Source organism: Callithrix jacchus, chromosome 11, assembly GCF_049354715.1.
Source record: "Callithrix jacchus isolate 240 chromosome 11, calJac240_pri, whole genome shotgun sequence".
NCBI lineage: Eukaryota > Metazoa > Chordata > Mammalia > Primates > Cebidae > Callithrix > Callithrix jacchus.
Window position 1 is genome coordinate 89,875,021 of NC_133512.1, and position 22,887 is coordinate 89,897,907.

Genomic DNA, 22,887 nt, shown 5'->3' on the forward strand with positions numbered 1-22,887 from the left:
ATTCAGCTAAATGTCTTTTTAGATGCTTTTCTGGGCACAAACACACACACCAAAAATAGAATCCTGTACTTCTGCAAATTTTTCTTATCACTTGCCAAATATAGACTGTCTTACTTCTGAATGCTGAGTGGTATTCCGGGTTGAATACTGATACATGGTATCCGTTGCATGCAGGTGCCATCATGTGTTGAACCAGCCCTCTAGTGGAGAAAATGTAGGCTGCAGTGTTTCTCCACCATGCAGATGATAACCATGAATAGATAACCGGTCACTTTCAGCCCTCGCATGTGTGCATATGGGGAATGCAAGCATTCCAGGGTTCTCAGGCTCAGCCTCCTTAGACATCATATGATGACATTCTCTGCTCATCTTTTTAATCATGTCAGGTGATCAGAGAATGATTTCCTTGCCACCATCACCACCACTGCCATCACCATTGTCACCATCACCACCACCATCACAACTGCCACCACCATCACTATCACCACCACTGCCATCACCATTGCCACCATCACCACCACCATCACAACTGCCACCACCATCACTATCACCACCACTGCCATCACCATTGCCACCATCACCACCACCATCACAACTGCCACCACCATCACTATCACCACCACTGCCATCACCATTGCCACCATCACCACCACCATCACAACTGCCACCACCATCACTATCACCACCACTGCCATCACCATCACTACTATCATTACCACTGTCACCACTGTTGCTACCACCCCATCACTACCACTACCACCACCATCACCACCCTCATCACCATCACTGTCACCACCACCGCTACTACCACCACACCCGGTTACTGCCATTACCACTGCCACCACCACTACTGCCACCATCATCTCCACTACCACCCCATCACCACCACTACCACCACGCCATCACTACCATCACCACCACCATCACTACTATCACCATCATCACCATGACCACCCCCATCACCAGTATCACCATCACCACCACCATTGCACCTCTATCGCCAGCATCATCACCACCAACACCATTGCCACTGCCACCACCACCATTACCATCATCACCACCACCACCACCACCACTACCACTATCCACCCCATCACCATCACCATCACCATCATCACCACCACTACCACCACCCTGTGACTATCACCACCACCATCACTACTACCACCATCACCATGACCACTCCCATCACCAGTATGCCACCATTATCACCACCACCAATGTCACCATCACCACCATCATCACCACCACTAACACCGTCGCCACTGCCACCGCCATCACCACTATCACCCCTATCACCATCACTACCGTCATTACCAGGCCCATAGCTACAAATGCTACTGCCATCACCATCATTATCACCACCACCACCATCACCACCATCCCCCCTTTCACCCTCACCACCACCATCACCATCACTCTCACCACCATCACCGTCGCTGTTGTTGAGGAAGTCTGCCTGGAGCTATGCTAGAACCCTATGGCAGCAGTCCTGGGATACCACAGGCACCACAGCCTCTGATTTGAGGCCCGAACCGACAGTCCATCTAGCTTTTGGGAGCTGGGCCTGGGGCATTTGGTGTCTGAACGTCAGGTCTTCATAGGATGTTTGAGGAGGTGACTTTGCCCACAAGAAGGCAGTTTTGAGCCTGTCTCTACCTTCATGGGCTGTGACCACACACCGTGTGTTGTTGCAACTAAGTTTGGGAGAAATGTCTACTCAGAAATGAAGACTCATTAGGGTAAGAGGTCAGGAGGTTGTCAGGACCCAGTATGACTCATGTGAGCATAGAAAAATGAAGATATTTTCTAAATGACTTGGTAGAGCATGACAGGAAATGCAGACGGAGCCTCAGCATGGCATCACGGAACCCCAAGCCGGAAGATGGAGCCTCAGCATGGCGACACGGGAACCCCAAACCGGAAGACGGTGCCTCAGCATGGCGACACAGAACCCCAAGCCGGAAGACGGTGCCTCAGCATGGAGTCACGGAACCCCAAACCAGCTCCTCCCTGGGTTTCTCATCAATAAATCAGTCAATATTTCCACATTGTAAAATTATTTCCAAAAGATCTACCTTCCTTGTGGGCTCCACGAGGTGCACCCTGTAAATAAGCCTGGGGCTCCACAGACTGGGCCGTCTTGCTGATCTTTCAGACTTGTCTTGCAATGAATACGAACTGATTTTCATGTCTTTACTTTCTGTGTCTATTAAAGCTGAATTTACTATGCAATCTTTATATTAATAAACACCATGACTTGATATTTAAAAGAATTAGAGATGGTCATGAACTGGGGTTGGCAAACTTTCTCTGTAAAGGACCAGTTGATAAATACCTTGGCTTTGAAAGCCACATGTAGCAACTGTTTTCTGCTCCTCCCTCCTCCTCTTATTACTGCCCCCACTCCTCCCCCTCTTCTCCTCCTTTCTTCTCCCTTCCCCACTTCTTCTCCTTCTCTTTCTCCTTTTTCCTACAACCCTTTAAAAATATAAAAACCATTCTTAGCTCATAGGCCCGTGAGACAGGTCTCAATCAATTTAGAAAGTTAATTTTGCCAAGGTTAAGGACACACCGGTGACACGGCCTCCGCAAGTCCTGAGACATGTGCCTGAGGTGGTCCCGTGTACAGTTTGCTTTTATACATTTTAGGGAGATATGAGACGTCAATCAGTATGTGTGAGATGTGCTTTGGTTTGGTCCAGTAAGGTGGGACAACTGGAAGTGGGGCTTCCAGGTTAGAAGTAGGTAAGAGACAAAAGGTTGCATTCTCTTGAGTCCTTGACCAGCCTTCCACAGAATACACTATTGAGCCTGGCTCAGTGAATCTGCATTTTTACATAAACAGTAGGGGAGCGGGAGCAACGAGATATGCGTTTGTCTGAGGGGAGCCTCCGAGGGACGAGGGACTCTGAACAGAGTGGGAGGCAGGTGTGCCCTGAGCAGTTCCCAGCTTGATTTTGCCATTTAGCCTAGTAGTTTTAGAGTCCCAAGGTTTATTTTGCTTTCACAGGCCTTAAATGAAAAGACAGGTGGGGCAGGTCCAAGGCTGCAGTTTGCTGGCCCCTGGTCAAAGAGTGTCTATGAGGAAGTCCCTAGCTGTGGAAGTGCTGCTAAGCCCTATATGCTAATCAGCTAGGTGTCAGCTTAAAGTGCATTTTCACACAGCACAATTCATCTTTAGCAAATTCCAAGAAAATCAATGGCCAGAACTGGCCTTCTCTTGGCTGTAGTGATCTGTCTGCATCAGATCGGATTTCCTGCGAAGAACAACTAGCAGTGTTGGATAAAATATATGGAACATCAGCTTTGGGAGCTGTGGAGGCAGCTGGGATTTGAGAGGCCAGGATCCTGTTAATGAGCCTGATTCGGTCATTGCACCGTGTATATGTGTATTGAAATATCACGTTGCACCCCACACATATGTACAATTATTTGTCAATTAAAAATAAAATAAAACTTTTTGTTTGTTTTGGGTTTTTTTGAGATGGAGTCTTGCTCTGTTGTCCAGGCTGGAGTGCAGTTGCACAATCTCGGCTCACTGCAACTTTGCCTCCTGGCTTCAAGCAATTCTCCTGTCTCAGCCTCCCAAGTAGCTGGGACTACAGGCACCTGCCACCACACCCGGCTAATTTTTTGTATTTTTAGTAGAGACAGGGTTTCACCATATTGGTCAGGCTGGTCTTAAACTCCTGACCTCAGGTGATCTGCCTGCCTCAGCCTCTCAAAGTGCTGGGATTACTGGCGTGAGCCACCGTGCCCAGCCAATAAAACTTTTAAGAAAGACCCATTGGAGGGCACTGTTGGGGAGCTGATCCCTCTGGGCTGCCTGTCTCCTGGGGACATTTGTGATTCCTGTCCAAAGAGGCTAGAAATTAGGTAAGGGTTGTGGAGAAGAGGCAGTGAATCCCGCAGAGCACTTGGCTACCTCACAGGTTGAGCGACACGCAAATTGATGTTTGGGTTGCAAAGGTTACCAGGTCTTGAGGAGACTGGATCCCAGAGAGAAACGCACAGAGGCAATCAGCACCTGTGGCTTTCACCTTTGACACACTGGCCAAATTCTTGAGTTGAGGAAGATGCTGATCAGAAAGCTATGGAAAAGCAGGGAAGAATTTTTGGCAGTCTTATAATGCTGAAGAGACACAACTGGAATTCAGGAACTTCTAAGAAAGAGGGGCCATAGCACACACCGAGCTCCCGGCCCCAGATGAGTCATGTCATAAGTGTGAGGATAAACCATGAGTAGACTGATCCTTCCAAGAATGACAGGTCTGAACTGTTGGCTCAGGCCTCACTTGAGTTAAGGGGATCTACCCTCCATATGGCTGTCTAGTGAGGAGGAAGGTAAGAAGATAGAATCACCCAAAGTCTCTGCAGTTTCATATGTAATGTCTGAATTTCAGTTGTCAAGAAGCAAGACCAAGACACAAAAACAGATGATAATGTTATACCCACAGATAGTTATTATACTTGTCACAGTCAAATTTTAAAAGAACTCTGATTGATATGTTAAGAAAATAAGGGGTACGTGGACAATTTCACCAGAAAAATTGATTCTATGAACAAAGTAACCAAATGGAAATTGTAGACCTGAAATTAAGAACTCAATAGATGGGTATCACAAAAGATTGGGTGTGAAGGAAGAGTGGATGACTGAGCTGGATGAAGGTCCATGGGAAATAACCAGGCAGAGTAACAGATCAGAACTGAGAAACAGTATAGGAGAGAGCGTATGAGGCATGTGAGATCTGTTGGAAAGGTCTATACATGTAAGTGGAGTCCCAGAATAGGAGAAAGAAAAGAAAGAAGCAATATTCGAGGCAATGATAGATAGCTAAGGTGTCTTTTCAAACCTGAAGAAAGACACCAAACCCTGGCTTTTAAAAGATCTATTATGTAGCTATTTTAAAGATAAATAACAGTTTAATACTGGCAGTTTTGTATAGTTAGTTCAGCCTCACAAAATGAATACAAAGAAAACTCTATGTCTCAACATCATCCTAAAATTAGCAAAAACCAAACTTTAAGAGAAAATCTGGAAAGCAGGCAGAGAAAAAGCATATGACATTCATCTCTATTGATGAATTGTTTCACCAGAAACCATGGAGACCAGAAGGCAGTGTGGTGAACCTCCCATGTGAGGGAGGAAAACACCCCATCAACTCAAGTTCTTTCCTCACTGGAAATGTTTCTCAGTATAAAGATGAAATCAAGACATGTCCAGACAAACAGAACTTGAGAGACTCCATCAACAGATGACTCTTATGAAAATACTTCGGGGACTTCTGGCAGAAGGAAAATAATCCCATGTGGAAACAAGGAAATAAGGAAGGCTGGGACAGCAGTGGGAGGTGTCAGTGGGTTGGTGAATCAACATAAATATTGACTGCACAGAAGGTAAAGTAGTCAGTGTTCTCAGGTTTTGGCATTTTCCAGGATGTGATAATGTGTGTTACAGTGTAATAAGTCGGGGATCCGTGTTCTTTTTTGTGGAAAGAATCTGTAACATGTGATCTACCCTCTTAACATTTTAAGGGCATAGCACAGTATTGTTGACCATAGCTGTGATGTCGTACCGCAGATCTCTACCCCTCGTTCATCCTGCAGAACTAAAACTTCATACCCATTGATTAGCAACTCCCCACCCTTGCCGCCACCCAGTCCCTGGAAACCATCATCCTCTCTCTGTTTCTGTGAATTGACTATTTTAGAAGCCTTGTCTAAGTGCAGTCATGCGGTGTTTTCTTTTCTGTGCCTGGATTATTTCACACAGCTCATGTCTTCCAGGTTCATCTATGGTGTCACTTACGGCAGGATTTTCTTTTTTAAGGCTGAGTAATGTTTCACTGCATAGATACACCGCATTTTCAAAACCTGTCTGTCTGTTGATGGACATTTGGGTTGTTTCCACTTCTCGGATATTGCAAATGATGCCACAGTGAGTGTGGGAATGCAAGTATCTCTTTGGAGATCTTGATTTTGACTCTTTTGGGTAAAAGCCCAGCTGTGGGATTGCTGGATCAAATCGTAGTTCCATTTTTAATTTTTTTGAGGAAACTGTACTATTTCCCACAGTACATAGGTTCTTTCTGTATCTCCACAGCAGCTTACAATCTTCACCAAGACTCTTCTTTTTTTTTTTTTTGATAATAGCTATCTGACAAGTGTGATATGATAGCTCATTGTAGTGTTGATTTTGATTTTGCTGATGATTAGTGATGTGGAGCATTTGTGTTGTATATCTGTAGTCCATTTGTATTTCTTCTTGTGAGAAATGACTATTCAGGTCCTTTTGCCCATTAAACAAAAAATCAGGATATTTTGTTTTTGGTTATTGGATATTAACTTTAAAAAAAGTTATATGATATACAAGTCTTCTGTTCTGTAGACTGCCTTTTCACTCTGTGGATTGTTTCTTTTGCTGTGCAGAAACTTTAGTTTGATATAGTCTTACTTGTCTATTTCTGCTTTTGTTGCCTGAGTTTTTGGTGTCAGATCCGAAAAATAATTGCCAAGACCAATGTCATGAAGGTTTTTTTCTATGTTTTCTTCTAGGAGGTTTACCATTTCAGGAGTTACATTTAAGGCAGCAATCCATTTTTAGTTGATGTGTGTGTGTGTGTGTGTGTGGTATAAGATGATAGTAGAGTTTTGTTCTTTGCATGTGGATATCCAGTCTTTCTGACACCATTTGGGATGCGCTTACGTGTGCTGCACCATAATAAGTCAAGGACCTTGTTGTTATTTCTAGAATAACCACAAAAACAATAGCTAACAAGCTAAGAAAGGGAATAAAAATACTCAATCCAAAAGAAAGCAATAAAAAAGAGTAAAGGGGAAAATAAAACAGATAAGACAAATAAAAAACGAAGATAGATAGTAGATATAAATTCCAACATATTAGTAATTTCATTGCAAATAAATGAGATAAACATTCCAATCAAAAATTAAAGATTGCCACTAAAAATCAAAACCATGCTGCTTACCAGGGACTACCTTCAATGTTGCGATATAAAAGGTTGAAAGGCTGGAAGAGAATACAATGAAAACATTAACCTAAAGAAAGCTGGTCTATCTAAACTAATACACAAAGTAGGTCTTAAGGCAGGAAGAGAATACAGTGAAAACATTACATAAAGAAAGCCGGTCTATCTAAACTAATACACCAAGTAGGTCTTAAGGCAGGAAGAGAATACAGTGAAAACATTACCTGAAGAAAGCTGGTCTATCTAAACTAATACACAAAGTAGGTCTTAAGGCAGGAAGAGAATACAATGAAAACATTACCTGAAGAAAGCCGGTCTATCTAAACTAATACACAAAGTAGGTCTTAAGGCAGGAAGAGAATACAATGAAAACATTACCTAAAGAAAGCCGGTCTATCTAAACTAATACACAAAGTAGGTCTTAAGGCTGGAAGCATTTTTTGAGATAAAAAGGGTCATAAAAATAAGGACTAGTCTATCAGGAACACATGATAATTATACATTTGATGCACCTGATATAATTTTCAAATATATAAAGCAAATGTTTGATAAGTAAAGGAAAGAATAATGCACAATTTCATATGCATTTTATGCATGTTTGCTTTTATTATTGGTATGTTTGTTCTATCAGGTATTTAGAGAGAGACGCCAAAGAGGTCTGAAGAACGAGATTAGCAATCTTGGCCTCAGTGGCACACTGCACCTATCAAATAGAACCTGCATTCTGATCTAGTGCACATGGCATACATACTGAAAATGACCATCTCAGAGTATTTTTTTGGTGAAAGAAATTAAGCTAAAAACATTGGGAAAAAAACCCCTAGAAATATCTAAATGTTTGGAAATTAAGTAGTACTCTTCTAAATACCCCATGTGTCAAAGAAGAAATGTTGACAGAAATCTGAAGATACTTTGAACTGAACTAAAATAAAAATACAATGTTAAGCAATTGTGGGAATTTTGGGATCAAGCTAAAGCTATGGTCAGAAATAAATTATAATCTCAAATGCTTTTAATAGAAAAGAAGAAAGGGTGAAAATACGTGTCTAAAGAATTTAGAAAAAGAACAAAATTGGCCGGGTGCAGTGGCTCACGCCTATAATCCCAGCACTTTGGGAGGCCGAAGCGGGTGGATCATGAGGTCAAGAGATCGAGACAATCCTGGTCAGCAAGGTGAAACACCGTCTCTACTAAAAATACAAAAATTAGCTGGGCATGGTGGCGCGTGCCTGTAATCCCAGGAGGCTGAGGCAGAATTGCCTGAACCCAGGAGGCGGAGGTTGTGGTGAGCTGAGATTGCGCCATTGCACTCCAACCTGGGCAACAAGAGTGAAACTTCGTCTCAAAAAAAAAAAAAAGAAAAGGAAAAGAACAAAATTGAAGTTAAAGACATATAAGAATATGATAAAAAGAAGAGCAAAAATAATGTAAGAGAAAACAAATGTACAATATAAAGAGAATGAACAACACCAATTGTTGATTCTTTAAAAGATTTGAATATAAATTTCTGGCAAGCCTGATCAAGAAAAACAGAAGGAAGGACCAACTCACCCAAGCCAGGAATAAAAAGTGGACATTGCTATAGGTCCATATCACGAGCAACTTTTGCCTGTAAACTTCAATATAAAGTGGCAAATGTAGCCTTGTATTTTTTTTTACCCTGTGATCGAATAATTTCACCCATAGATATGCTTATTCCCAACAGAAATGCAGACTGAGGTTTGCAAAGGACACGTACAAGAATGTGTCTAGCAGCTTGGTTTGTATCTGTGGAAGCTGAACACATTCGTCTTTTATGGTCTGGTAATTCCGCTCCTGTGAGTACATACCCAATAGGAATGCAAACTTAAATATACAAAAATGCCTAAGAATGTTCCCAGCAGCTTGATTTATAACAGCTTACAACTGAAATAACTTATACGTCTATCCACAGTAGAATGTATAAATAACGGTGGGGTGTTTCATACAATTAAATACTACAGAGCAGTAGAAAAGCACCAGCTACCGTGGCACAGAGCAGCACAGATGACTCTCACAAATGTGACGTTGTGCAAAGAAGCCAGACTCAAAAGAGCACAGAGTGTGATTCCGTTGACCTGAAGCTTCAACAGGCAAAGCTCATGTTCAGCCTGGGATTTAGAATGATGTTGACTGAGAGGATGGGTAGGGGCTTGTCGGTGACGAATCTGTGTCTGGGTGGGTGTGTTTGTTTTGCAAAAATTCATAAGGTTGGGGGCTCTTCCCCCTTTCCTGTTTTCACTCCAGGTTAGTCACCAGGTGTTTCGTCTGTAGCAAGAGTGTAAGCAGGTCTAGTGAGGGTGAGGCTTGTCTTAAGCTCCGTTTTATGGGACTTGCATCTGTTCTGAGCTGGCCTTGCTTCCTGGAAATCCCAGGCCAGGCTGCGTCTTCAGGCATCATCAAGTGTGTACTTCTCATCGGTGCACTCTTTGGAATGCACAATATTTCAATGAAAAGTTTATAAGGTGATATTTCTAATAGCTGTTGTTCATTTGCATAATAATTTAAATGTATTCCAGGGGCTTTAACACATTTTATCTTTGCTGATAGTCTCAGAAAACCTTTGCAGGAGGCTGCAGGCATTTAAGTGATGCTTGCCTTCCCTGGGAAAGGTGGGGCCTGGGCCAGAGCTTGCACCCTCCCCATCCTCAACACCGTCCCAGGATGACTCAGAGGTCAGCTTTTCATGACCAAAACATTTGAAACCTGCGTTTGAGCTCTGTCTGACAGGACTTTGTCATTTGTAGTTAGCTCTAGCTTGATAGGTTTGGAGGCTTGTTCAGGGAACAGGCCTGGGATTCTGGAGTGCCCAGTGCTTTCGCCCTGGTTCAAGGCCCTCCCGCGCCCACCTCGCTGCTACTCATGAGTCACTGTGTGTGGTTCCCCTGAGGATATGGGGAGCACCTGTGGCATCTCCCTGACCATGTCATGTTTCTCTTCTCCCTCACACTTCATTAAAGGTCCAGTGGGAACTCCGAGTCCTCCCCTCCCTGTCCTGAACAAGGCCTCCCGTGAGTTGGCCAGAATATGCCATGGTCATGGCTGCAGTGATTGGCTCAGGAGGGGTCATGTGACCAAAGTGGATCCTGTTAGAGTGGACTAGACTCTGAGGATGCTGGACAAGACTCTGCATTTCTGCTCAGGTGGGCAGGACAGCAGGTAGACTTGTCACTGCTGGCACTTGAGGGCTGGTATTGATGTCCAGCAGGCAGGTCAGAGAGAGGGACGAGCCGGTCCTGGGTAACATGGTGGAGCACTCGGACACAGCTTCTCAAGCACCAGCCTGTCTGTCAGGTTTGTGGCTGTGATCCAGTGTGAGCCTGGTGTGTGCTCAGTGTATGTCCACTGTGAGCCAGTGTGTGCCCAGTGTGAGCCCAGAATAAGCCATTGTGTGTCCAATGTGTGCCTGGTATAAGCCAGAGTGTGCTCAGTGTGTGCCTGGTATAAGCCAGTGTGTGCCCAGTGTGAGCTGATGTGTGCCCAGTTTGTGCCCAGTGTGAGTTGTGTGCCCAGTGTGTGCCCAGTGTGTTAGTGTGTGCCCAGTGTGAGTTGATATGTGTCTAGTGTGTGCCCAGTGAGTTGATGTGTCCCTAGTGTGTGCCCAGTGAGTCAGTGTGTGCCCAGTGTGTGCCTAGTGTGTGCCGATGTGTGCCTAGTGTGTGCCCCGTATGTATCCACCGTGTGCTCAGTGTGTATCCAGTGTGTGCCCGGTGTGAGCCCAGTGTGAGTGAGTGAGTACCCAGTGTTCAAGCTGGCCGAGTGTTCAAGCTGGCTCTGATCTGTCACTGAAAACATTCTCACTGAGACAAAGACAAGAATTTGGTTCTGATTTGCTTGAAATCACAGTGACGAATTTGAACTTGTTTTCCTCAGTCCAAGCTCTTTGCATTTGCCATGTTCTGGGGTCTTGGGTGGTCCTCGTTAGCCAGCTCCCCAAGGGCGACTTCACCCCTTCGGTCTGATTGGAGTCAAACATGTCTGCTCTGGTTCCACGGCCAGACACAGCCAGGGTCAGATGGCCACTGCCTGGGGGTCTCCGTGCAGGGACCTTTCTGAGAGTATGGGGGCTCCTCCCCGGTTCTCCTGCTTTCACTGCAGGGCAGTCACCAGGTGCTTCTTTCATAGTGGGAGTGTGAGCTGGGTTCCGTGCTCTCATGGAAGCTGGCCTTGTTTCCTGGAAATCCCAGGGCAGGCTGCAGCTTCCTGAAGGGACACAACATCGGTCCCCCAAGGGGTGAGTGGGCCTTAGGGCTTCATTGATCCCGCAGCCCTGCCATATCTCTTGTGGTAGCAACACCACCAAACGGTTCCCTGTCCATTAGGACAAGAAGCATGCATGCCCATGCAGTGATCTTGGCTCTTGGAGTGGGAGTCCACCAGAGCCAGGGCCGCACTGAGCCCTGTGAGGCCCCGCAAGCCACTGAGACCTTCTGGAAACATGCCTGGGGCCACACACCCTGAAGCATTTCCATGAAGGTGATGGGGCGGTTTTCACCTTCACCAGAGACCTCCACGTGTGGCACTGACTTCCGGGTCTGAGAGGCCCTTCTGCCTGTGAGGCCTGCAGGCTGCTCTCCCTCATCCCATCCCATGCAAGCTTGCTGCATTCTTTAGCCCTCTTTCAATTCAGGTGGATTCTCCTGCTCCTTGGAATACTTACAAAGCATTGTTGTTTAAGAAATCTTCTGGTCCCAGGAGTGTGGCTAGGCTGTGTGGTCTCCACGCCAGTTGGTTGGGTTTGGGGAATCTCACATGTCTTTGGGCTTCATATTCACCCCCTTGCACATCTTGCTTTTAAATGATCACTTTTGTTTGGCGATTTGGACTTGACATTTCAGACCCCATTAGCTGATTATCAATGGCATAGTATGGAAACCCACTCCTGCATCCAATTGAATTCAGATTGCATTTAATAAAAAAGCTGTGAATTAGTGAAAAACCAGAAACTTGAGTTGAGCCCATCTTCCTGAACGTTTGCCTGCTGGCGGTCTGGAGCTGAGTTCTTTCCTTTTGGACAGGGCTCTGCTGTTGGGATGTCCATGTGCTTGAGCGGAGGGTGGCAGGAGGGACGTGCGACCAGGCCAGGCTCTCCTGGGCTGGGAATGAGGGAGATGGCACATCACCAGCGGGTCTAAGGGTGTGTGGAAGCCGCAGTGGGGACCCAGCATTGGGCTGACGGTCAGTGGGAAGGAGGCAGAGATGGTGGCGGAGTGGGTGGTGCAGAGAGCACCTGGTGGCAGGAAGGTCCTGGAGAAGGGATGCTGAGCTTTGGGCTGTGGGAGGAGCAGCTGCTAAGGGCCAGCACCGAAAGCCTAGCAGGACCTCCTCAAGGCTTCCATCGTTCCGGCTGTGGATCTGCTGGAACGTGCTTCAGTTCTGATTGAACGTGTTCTTCCCTGGAGATGCAGGGCAGCTCCTGCTGCAGAGCAGGGTCTCAGATGCTGCCTCACCATGCCCTTGGCTTCAGGAAAGCCCCTTGGCTGGGCAAGTGCTGTGGAGGCAGGAACACTCTGCGCTGCCCCGGTGTGGGTACAGTACGTCTGAAACACATTGGTTGGATCAGGAAGCATGTTCTTAGTACAGAGCAGTTAGATGAGAATATTGTATCTTAGCAAGCCAGACAGCCAGTGCGAGGAGTCTGAAGCCTTGGTCTCAGTTCAGGCTTGGCCACCAACTCGCCATGTGCCCACAGGTTGATTTGGCTGGGTCAGTTAGAATTTGCAAATCCTCCTGCACCCTGTTTTTTTTGCAGTAAGGGTATCCTGGCACTGGGGTACAGTTGGCATGCCCTCAGGATGCTCTGCATGAGGGGAAGCTGCTTTTATAACTTCCACTGCCATGAAAAAACTCTGTCTTTATTGGAAAAGATGTGAAAGAAGTGAGTAATGACACGAAGACATAGTGACTGAATTCCCCATCAGAATCAGGAAGGAACTCTGCCTCTGAACTGTAGCTGTCTCCCATTAGGTCACTGCCTGGCCCCCTTCGAGCACTGACTGAAAGTGACCTGACTGTGAGACAGAGGCCTGGTCGGGTGACGACGACTCTGTGACGAATACCATTTGGCTACTAGAATTATGCTTCTTATGTTTCTTAAGAACATAAGAAAATCCTGGTGGAATAATGTGTGCCAATTATTATAAAGCGTGCCAATGCTGTGACCTCAATGATGGAGATACCATAAGTAACATAATAAATAGACCAATATCAGTACCAATGCTGTGACCTCAACGATGGAGATACCATAAGTAACATAATAAATAGACCAATATCAGTACCAATGCTGTGATCTCAACTATGGAGAGAAACAGACGTTGCTAGCAGCCATTTCCTCAGATTGGTGGGCTACAGATAATGTTAGTTTTCTCCTGTGCAGTTTCTGTCCAGGGGCACACGTGGTTTAAAAGAATGACCCAGTGGCTTTCCCCAAAGGCTTTTCTGAGGGTCTCACTGCTGCCCTCGTCTTCGCAGCCCCCTTGCCTGGATGCGCTGGGAGCCGTGTCCGACATCGCTGTGTGGTGTTAGATGAGATAATATTCTCATCTAAGTCATCTCACCACCTCATGTTTTCTTATTGTTAAAAGTGAATGTTTTTCCATTTCAGGATGAAAGAAAGTGCTCCAGCTCCCCTGCCCTCTTGTAGGAGTGAGTTTCATTTGTGGCCCTAGTTTGGAGTTGCTCAGACTGGCTTGTTGGCTTTCATCGCTCTCTTTTAACACTTGGTTTTAGGTTAAGAGAACTCCTGACATTTGGAAGCTGGGCAGAATGGAAGTCCTCGGCAGAGTCAGGTGTGAAGGCGTCAGTGAGGATGGACTAGGTAGGACTCTTCCATCTTTCCTGACCTCAGGACATTTCAGCCTATTGTTTTGGGTTCTTAGCAGCAATGAACATGACTGTTTTGTCTTAAGGCCCGAAGTGATGGCTACATGATGGAGGGTCCTCTCCTTTACTCACAGTAACCTGATGGTGGATGGCACTCCGTAGATATAAGTACAGAGTGCCTTCTCCAAAACACCTGGGCCCCAGACCCTGGGAGCTGGCATGGGAGATGAGGCTGATGGTTAGCGCCCCCAGGCCCCGAGGCCCTCAGACCTTCTCAGGGGTGCCACCGCACACACCTGGGGTGGGAGATTGATGGTTAGCACCCCTGGGCCCAGAGGTCCCCAGACCTTCTTGAGGGCACCACACACGCCTGGCCACCGGCGCCAAGCAGCAGCATTGTGCTTGACTCTGCTCTCAGGGCTGCGCTTTGCGGGCGTCTCAGTCCCCGGTAGAAGAGCATTTCCTGACCACCGGGCATGACGTGTGCTGGCGTGTGTGTGTGAGCCCGTTCCATGTGCACATACGGTCTGTTTGAATGTAGCTAGAGACATGTTAATAATGGCGGAAGCAGGAGAGTCAGTTCTTTCATCTTCATCTCCAGAGGTCACAGACATTGTCCCTGTTTTTGCATGAAGTGACATTCACTCAGCCACTGGAGCTAGTGTGTTATAATCACAGACTTTGGGAGCAATGAACATTAATTGGCAGAGTTTCTGAAAGCAACGCCTCGCTTTGCTCCTTGATGCAATCCCATTACAGCTGGGGGAATCGTTATGATGCCTTGTTTCATGATTGCTTTTCTTCTACTTGGGCAGTTGCTTAATAAAGCCCAGAGAACAGGCCACTCGTAAATAGAACAGATGGTGCCATGTGCCTGCCCTCTTTGGCCTCTCTGGGTCCACGTGTGGGATGTGCCATGTGGGACATGCCGTGTGCATGTCACGGAGCACTTCTGTGCCATGTGTAAGCCTGTGTCCCCCCTGGAGAAACCACTGGGCACCTGGAGGGTGGTTCCAGCAGGTGCCAGAATCCGATGGGTGCCTCTCCACTCGGGACCGTGGAGCTCTTTAGCCTTATCTAAAAAGTGAAAATAAGGTAATTACCACCTTAGAGGAGGAGTTGTGAGGATTAGAGGAAATGATTGTGCAAACTACAGAGCACAGCAGAACTCCGTGCAAAGCAATTTCATGATTCGATTCCAGTGCTGGCCATAAAGGGACTGTAATGTCCCAGTTTCTTTCTTTCCTCAGCTAGAAAATGAGGGGCTGGTTGTGGTGGCTCATGCCTGTAATCCCAGCACTTTGGGAGGCCAAGGTAGGCGTAACACTAGAGGTCAAGGGTTTGAGACCAGCCTGGCCAACATGGTGAAACCTCGTCTCTACTAAAAATACAAAAACTAGTAATCTCAGCTACTCAGGAGGCTGAGGCAGGATAATCTTTTGAACCCAAGAAGTGGAAGTTGCAGTGAGCTGAGATCACGCCATTGTACTCCAGCCTGGGTGGTAGAGCGAGACTTTGTCTCAAAAAAAAAAAAAAAAAGAGGGACAAAAGGGGCTAATTTCTAAGATCTCTTCTTCTCTAGGAACGTTTTCGTTGAGACAGTTTGGGCATGCCCTGGATAGGACAGGTAGGGGCACTGGAAAGGAAGCTTGGGCAGGACCATTGCATGTCCTGAGGTTCACCGTTTCTCCATGAGGTCATGGGTGCTCCTGGGAAAGGTCAGGCTTGCATCACTCAGCATGTGAAGGCTGCTGTGGGTGGAGGGAAGCTCCCAAATCTACTTCCTTTTCTCCTGTATGGCTCAAGTCTGGGCCAGCAGTAGGGGATAGAGGGGAACATGGATCCTGGTGTCTTCCCCATGGTTTCTCTTGGGTCTCTTGCTTGTTTCCCAAATGATTCGATTTATACAGTTTATTCATGGCTCAAGGCTCTTTTCTTTGCTGTCTTAACAAGTGACAATGTTGAAGATAAATTTGCATTTTGTGGCGTCACTTCAGGCTTCCTTTTTCTTGTTGCTTCGGGCTGAGCAGCAGGGAAAGAACTCCTGTGGTCTCTGGTCTAGTGGCCGTGGTTCCTGTCTGGGAAACTGGCCTGGACCCCGGGCTGAGCAGCAGTGAAAGAACTCCTATGGTCTCTGGTCTAGTGGCTGTGGTTCCTGTCTGGGAAACTGGCCTGGACCCCGGGCTGAGCAGCAGGGCAAGAACTCCTGTGGTCTCTGGTTTAGTGGCCGTGGTTCCTGTCTGGGAAACTGGCCTGGACCCCAACTTGCCATCATCATCCTCTGCTCGCTTTGCCTCTGGAGAACAGCAGGAGTGGGCAGTGGCCTTAAAGACTTTCTTCATCTCTACTGACCATAAGGATTACTCACCAACTACTTGTAAGCTTGAGCTCCCGTGAGCTGGCCGAGCTCGGGAAGATTATTGAGACCATGTCCGAATGGTGGTCCCTGAAGCTGGCAGTTCCAGTCCTGGTATAATGTCCAGTGCAGCTGCTGAGACCCTCAGATGGTGCTTGCTCTTTCATGTGGAGCAGAGGGCTCCTTTTCCTTCTTTGTCCTTCTATCTTCCTTTTATTTTACTTTCTTTGAGACATGCAAGAGTATGTGTGTGCATCTGAAATGAGAATCTGGCAGCATTCAGAGTTTTCCGGCTCAATTCCATGTCCAGATTTGTAATTCAGAAAATCAGATGGTACTGGAAGCTGCCGTGGATGGGGCTTGTTGGTACTTCTCACCTTCCAACTCTCCCAGCCAGGCTGGCCAAACAGCCCGAGCCTTTTTCAGAGACGTGGATGCTGTCTTTTGCAGTTTAAGAACCTACCTCGGATTTGCATTCTGATCTGCATTTCCTTTTTTTTTTTTCTCAAGTGAATGAATTGAACCACACAATCTGCATTTCTTAAAAGGTTGACTGCAATTCATTTTCTTATAGTCCAGCTCCTTTGTAGTTTTCAATCTCTTAGTAAGATTCAGTCAGCTTGAAAAATTAATGTATTCTAGCAAAATTGCATTTTAGTGATACTTTTCAGTAGATAATTCTGTGAAAAGTGGATTTAAGTATTTCTGTGATGAGGCTTGATTATTAATGCCAGACTTGACTGCCAAGAACCAACCTACCTCCCTCATCAGTAACTTGGTCTCCAGTTTCAGCATATGTTGCTTGAGAATATTTCACAGATCTGAAAATGAAGGTGGCCCCAAGTTGTTCAGCATTAAGACAAACTTTATTTTTTTAACCCTAAACCTTAGGGCTAATAATAATTCTTTATTTTCTTGAAGGCATTCATAAATAGGTTTGGTCACTACTTTTAAATGTAAAAATTTTTAATTTCAGTTCTGTCTCATTTACATCAAACAGAGCATATGGCTCCCAAAGAAGCCCGGAACATGCTGGGGAGAAAACTAGCAATTTACTCCACTATTCAGCCTCGTTTTTCTTTCATTTTTCATGGAAACCATAAGATTGTTTTTGTGTTTCAGATCAAACATGTTTTTGAGCAAAGAGTACATTACCCAGCTGTCCTAAAAGCAGAATTTATCACTGTTCAGATTTAATCCAAGCCATCTGCTGCGTTTCTTTCTTTCCATTTATTTTGAGGCACATCACAGGAAAGCTGCTTCTGGACATATCTCACTTGGAGAAACTACAGAGAGGAAAATATGGCAAAAACTTTCGATGTCACTTTGTTGATGCACTTCGCATAAATAATGAAGCATTGCCCTTCACTCAGTGCACAAAAACCCAGTGCTTTTCACCCCAACTTTAAAATAAATTTGAAAACTCCAAGAAACAAAATCAGCCTTACGTTTGCATTTCCTACCAGGGTGGGTGTCACTAACATCCACAGGCTGAGCTCTTTTTTCAAGTGTGAGTCCAGTCAGCTTTTCACCAGAAGGCCCAAGAGCTGTGCAGGACTTCATGTGCAGACCTCTAGCTGTAAAGGGACCCGGCGGACCTCCAGCCACAATAGGACCCGGCGGAACTCCAGCCTTAATGGGACCCGGTGGACCTCCAGCCGTAAGGGGACCCGGTGGACCTCCAGCCATAAAGGGATGTGGCGGACCTCCAGCCACAATGGGACCCAGCGGACCTCCAGCCTTAAGGGGACCAGGCGGACCTCCAGCCATAAAGGGATGTGGCGGACCTCCAGCTGCAATGGGACCCAGCAGACCTCCAGCCATAAGGGGACCCGGTGGACCTCCAGCCGTAATGGGACTGACAACGGGTGCAGCTGGCCCTTGATTCCCAAGCCTGAAATAAAGATCTGAGCCACACAGGCCTAATGAGATGTGAGAATCCTCAGTTCAGAAATGACCTTGAACTCAGATACTTGACCAGAGGATGATGGGGGCAGAACCGGGTGTGTTATGGGTCCGATCAAGTATGGGAAGGTGATCCTGGATTTGGACATCTCTGTTAGGCCCTGTTGGAACCCAGAGTGTCTGTGAGCCACAACCACCTATGACCTGCCCCTTGTGCAACTGCTGTGTCTCATTAACAGGGACCCAGAAGAAATTGACTCAGAGCCACCACTTTATCCCTGCTTCCACAGAAGACACCGCTGCTTGCACATTTCACAAAAGTGGCTGGAGGAGGGAGGCAGGAACCACTCAGTCACTGGGATTATCTTCTGGGAAGCCCACTTGGATGACAGGGAGGAGCTTATTTGCGTGGCTCACAGCCGTGACAGCTTGGGGCTCAGAGGGAAGGGAACTTGGGTAACATGCACTGGTGTGAATTGCTTATGCACAGTACTTGTCAAATGGTCTCTTTTTGTAAATAACTCTTCTCATTAAAAACATAAGGGAACTTTGTAACTATGCCGATCTCATTGGCTTTTGATGATGAAGGAGGAATGTGTGCTGGACATTGTGCCTAAAGCCAGAGTCCCAGGGACCCCAAGCCCAGGAAAAGACAGAGCCAAGATTCTGTGTTCTGAAAAGAGCCAAATGTGGCTCAGATGCCCTCAAAGGAGAGAAGAGCTAAGGTAACCCATGGTCAGCAAGAGTCAGGAGGCGGAGGCTGTGCCTGTGGTGTTGGCTGAAGACCTAGGGGCGTTTTCCCAGGTTGGCAGTTTCTTCCTCACCACTGCAGCTTTGGGGTGCTGGCGCTCTGAGTTCAGGTGAAAGCCAGCTCATCGTGAGACAATGCGTCCTGCCTGCCTTGGGAAGGAAAACAGACAGGAGAACTTTGGAGGGAGAACACGTTCCCAGTTCTTGACTCACTCACTCTAGGAGACAGGAGGACTTGGCAGAGAGAACACGTTCCCTTTTTTTAAGGAGATAGGAGGGCCTGGGAGGGAAACACTTTCCCAGTCCTTTACTCACTGTTGTGCTGGACACAAATGTGGCAGGAACCCCTGACATGCCCCAAAGCTCTGGAGATCTTGGGGGTCAGGTCCTTGATGCACAAGAGCCTAACTGTGGCAATGTGGCAGAGTTTCAGCAGATGCCTGTTGAGTAAAGAATAGAGGCACTGAGGATTGGGCACAGCTCAGGGTCTGATGCTAACACAGGTGGATTCTGTCCCCAGCACTGGTGTCAATGAGTCTTTTCCTTCAGGAGTGGGCTTTGAAATAATGACTGCCCCTTCTTTTAGATTTGAAGATAATAAAATAATGAAGTGCTGAGCTTCTGAGTCCAGTCAGACATCATGTGTGACCTTGGAAATCGGTGGGTGGTGAATACTGGCCATGCAGAATGCTGGAGGCTTGCGAATTGGGCTCTCATTTCCAAGTGCTCAGCAGGTATTTCACTCACTCTGGCTGCAGTGCTGTGTGGCAGGGCTCCTGGTGTGATGTGGAAGGAGGGCTGTGTGAGTCAGGGCCGACCCTCCCAGAGCAGGGACTCGGAAAGAGAACAGTCGCTCTGCTGGGCACCTCCGAGAGTTCTGATGCCCTGTGCTCTTGACTGAGACTTCCTCAGTCTCTGATTAGTGATTATGGTAGTGAAGGAATTCTTGCTAGTGACAGCTTATATAATGTTTGCAAAACAGCCATTTTTCTAAAATGGAGCTTTCGAGGCCAAAAGTGCTTGATGTCAGGAAAATGTTTTTTAGGTTTGAGATAGCATCTGGGTCTAATTTCAGAAAGGTGGGTCCACACACAGGTCATTGCCAAGGACACAGGTCTTCAGGCTCCAGATCCCTCCTCAAAGTTGGAAACACTACAGCTGCCTGAAATGCAATATTTAAACACAGGACCTTACAAAAGATGGCAACAGCGTCAGAGCCAAGCACAAAACCAATACGAGGCTGTACCTCACTGCACAGTGAAGGAGAAGTGGCAAGGCCTGTGTGAACCACAGGAATAACTTATAGGCAAGTGAGGATTGTTCCATGATCTGTAGAATTGTTATGAAAACATTATAAACTCTTATAATTGTTATAAGTGTGTAGGGAAATGAAAACAGTGACACTGACAATGATGTAGTACACCGTGACTTAACAAAGTGGGACACAGAGAGCTAGAGCATCTCGATATAGTATACCATGACATGTGGGACAGTGAGAGCTGGAGCATCCTGATATAGTATACCACGACATGTGGGACAGTGAGAGCTAGAGCATCCCGATATAGTATACCACGACATGTGGGACAGTGAGAGCTAGAGCATTCCGATATAGTATACCATGACATATGGGACAGTGAGAGCTAGAGCATCTCGATGTAGTACACCATGACAACACAGTGGGGAAACTGAGAGCTGCAGCATCTCCAGGTAGCACACTGTCACTTAACACAGTGGAATACTGAGAGTTAGGGCATCTCAATGTAGTACACCATGATTTAAAACATGGGATCAGTGAGAGCTAGAACATCTCGATGTAGTACACTGTGACTTATAATGGAACACTGAGAACTACAGCATCTCAGTGTAGCACACAGTGACTTAACATAACGGGACACTGAGAGCTACAGGATCTTGATATAGTACACTGTGCCTTAACACAGCAGGACGCTGAGAGCTAGAACGTCTTGATGTAGTACAGTGTGACAACAGAACGGAACACTGAGAACTACAGTGTCTCGAGGTAGTACACCATGACAACATAGCAGGACACAGAACTAGAGTATCTCAATATAGTACACTGTGACTTAACACAGCAGAACAGAGAACTAGAGCATCTTCAGGTAGTACACTGTGACTTAACAGCAGAACACTGACAGCTATGGCATCTCAATGTAGCACACTGTGACTTAACACAGCAGAACACTGAGAAATAGAGCATCTTGAGGTAGTACACTGACTTAACACAGCAGGGACACTGAGCTACAGCATCTCGATGTAGCACGCTGGCTTAACACAGCAGAACACTGAGAACTAGAGCATCTTTTGATGTAGCATACCATGACTTAACACAGCAGAACACTGAGAGCTAGACCATCACGATGTAGTACACCATGACTTATCACAGTGGGACAGTGAGAGCTTGAATATCTCGATGTAGTACACTGTGACTTACCACAGTGGACAGTGAGAGCTAGAACATCTCAATGTAATACACCATGACAACACAGTGGGACACTGAGAGCTACGGCATCTCGATGTAGTACATTGTCATGGCGAAAAACTGAGAGCTACAGCATCGCAATTTAGTACACCATGACTTAACACAGCAGGACACTGAGAGCTAGAACATCTTGATGTAGTACACTGTGACTTATCACAGCAGGACAGTGGGAGCTAGAACATCTTGATGTAATACACTGTGACAACACAGTGGAACACTGAGAGCTATGGCATCTTGATATAGTACATTGTCACGGCGGGACAGTGAGAGCTATAGCATATTGATGTAGTACACTGTGACAATACAGTGGGGAAACTGAGAGCTACAGCATTGCAATGTAGTACACCATGACTTAACATAGCAGAACACAGAGCTAGAACATCTTGAATTAGTACACTGTGACTTACAACTTGATGTATTACATTGTGACTTAACACAGCAGGGAAACTGAAAGCTATAGTATCTTGATGTAGTACACTGTGACTTAACAGTGGGGAAACTGAGAGCTAGGGCATCTTGATGTAGTACACCAGGATTTAACACAGTAGGACAGTAAGAGCTACAGCATCTTGATGTAGTACACTGTGACTTAACACAGTGGGATACTGAGAGCTACAGCATCACAATGTAGTACCCATGACAATACAGCAGGACACTGAGGGCTACAGCATCTTGATGTAGTACACCATGTCTTAACATAGTGGGACACCGAGAGCTGCAGCATCTCAATGTAGTACACCATGACTTAACACAGTGGGACAGTGAGAGCTAGAGCATCAGATGTAGTACACCTTGACTTAACCAAGTGGGGACACTGAGAGCTACAGCATCTCAATGTAATACTACACTGTGACTTAACACAGTAGAACATTGAAAGCTATAGCATCTCGATATAGTACACCATGACAACACAGGGGACAGTAAGAGCTACAGCAGCTCAATGTAGCACACCATGGCTTGACACAGCAGGACACTGAGAGTTAGAGCATCTCATTGTAATACATCATGACTTAACACAGTGGGGAAACTGAGAGCTAGAGCATCACAATGTAGTACAGTGTGACTTAACATAGTGGGACACTGAGAGCTACAGCATCTCGATGTAGTACAGTGTGACTGAACACAGTGGGACACTGAGAGCTACAGCATCTTGATGTAGTACAGTGTGACTTAACACAGTGGGGCACTGAGAGCTACAGCATCGATGTAGTACAGTGTTACTTAACACAGGGAGACAGTGAGAGCTAGAGCACTTCGATGTAGTGTGAGTGGCACATGCATCCTTGTCTGGGCTGTGATAGGTGTGAACATTCTCCCTATGGCTTGCTGAATGTCAACTCCTTTCTGAGTCTGGATTGCCCTCCAATATTTTGCACTTTGCCATTTCATGGTGATGAAGTGCCTCTGAGTATCCCTTTACTGTGAAGGTCTTCTCGTCCCATTTCCCCTAGACAATGTGATTGTTTCCTGCACTGCCACTTCCCTGCTCTATGCCAATGAGTCGCCTTCCTTAGGTTCCTGCAGCCACGTACCTTGAGTGCCCCACA

The 22,887-nt window shown here is 46.3% G+C and overlaps 1 protein-coding gene across 12 annotated transcripts in view; it reads left to right on the plus strand.

Moving 5' to 3' along the window:
- The window catches only part of PTPRN2 (protein tyrosine phosphatase receptor type N2), a 1,018,236-nt gene that overhangs the window by 145,676 nt on the left and 849,673 nt on the right, over positions 1–22,887 (plus strand). For 4 of the 12 annotated variants that reach the window (XM_078343304.1, XM_078343314.1, XM_078343305.1 and 1 more), the window contains exon 3: positions 13,737–13,824. The exons of the other annotated variants lie outside the window; for them this stretch is intronic. In XM_078343304.1, the coding sequence (XP_078199430.1) occupies positions 13,773–13,824 (52 nt within the window). In that variant the 5' untranslated portion in view covers positions 13,737–13,772. The remainder of the gene's footprint in view (positions 1–13,736; positions 13,825–22,887) is intronic. 12 annotated transcript variants of the gene reach the window in all.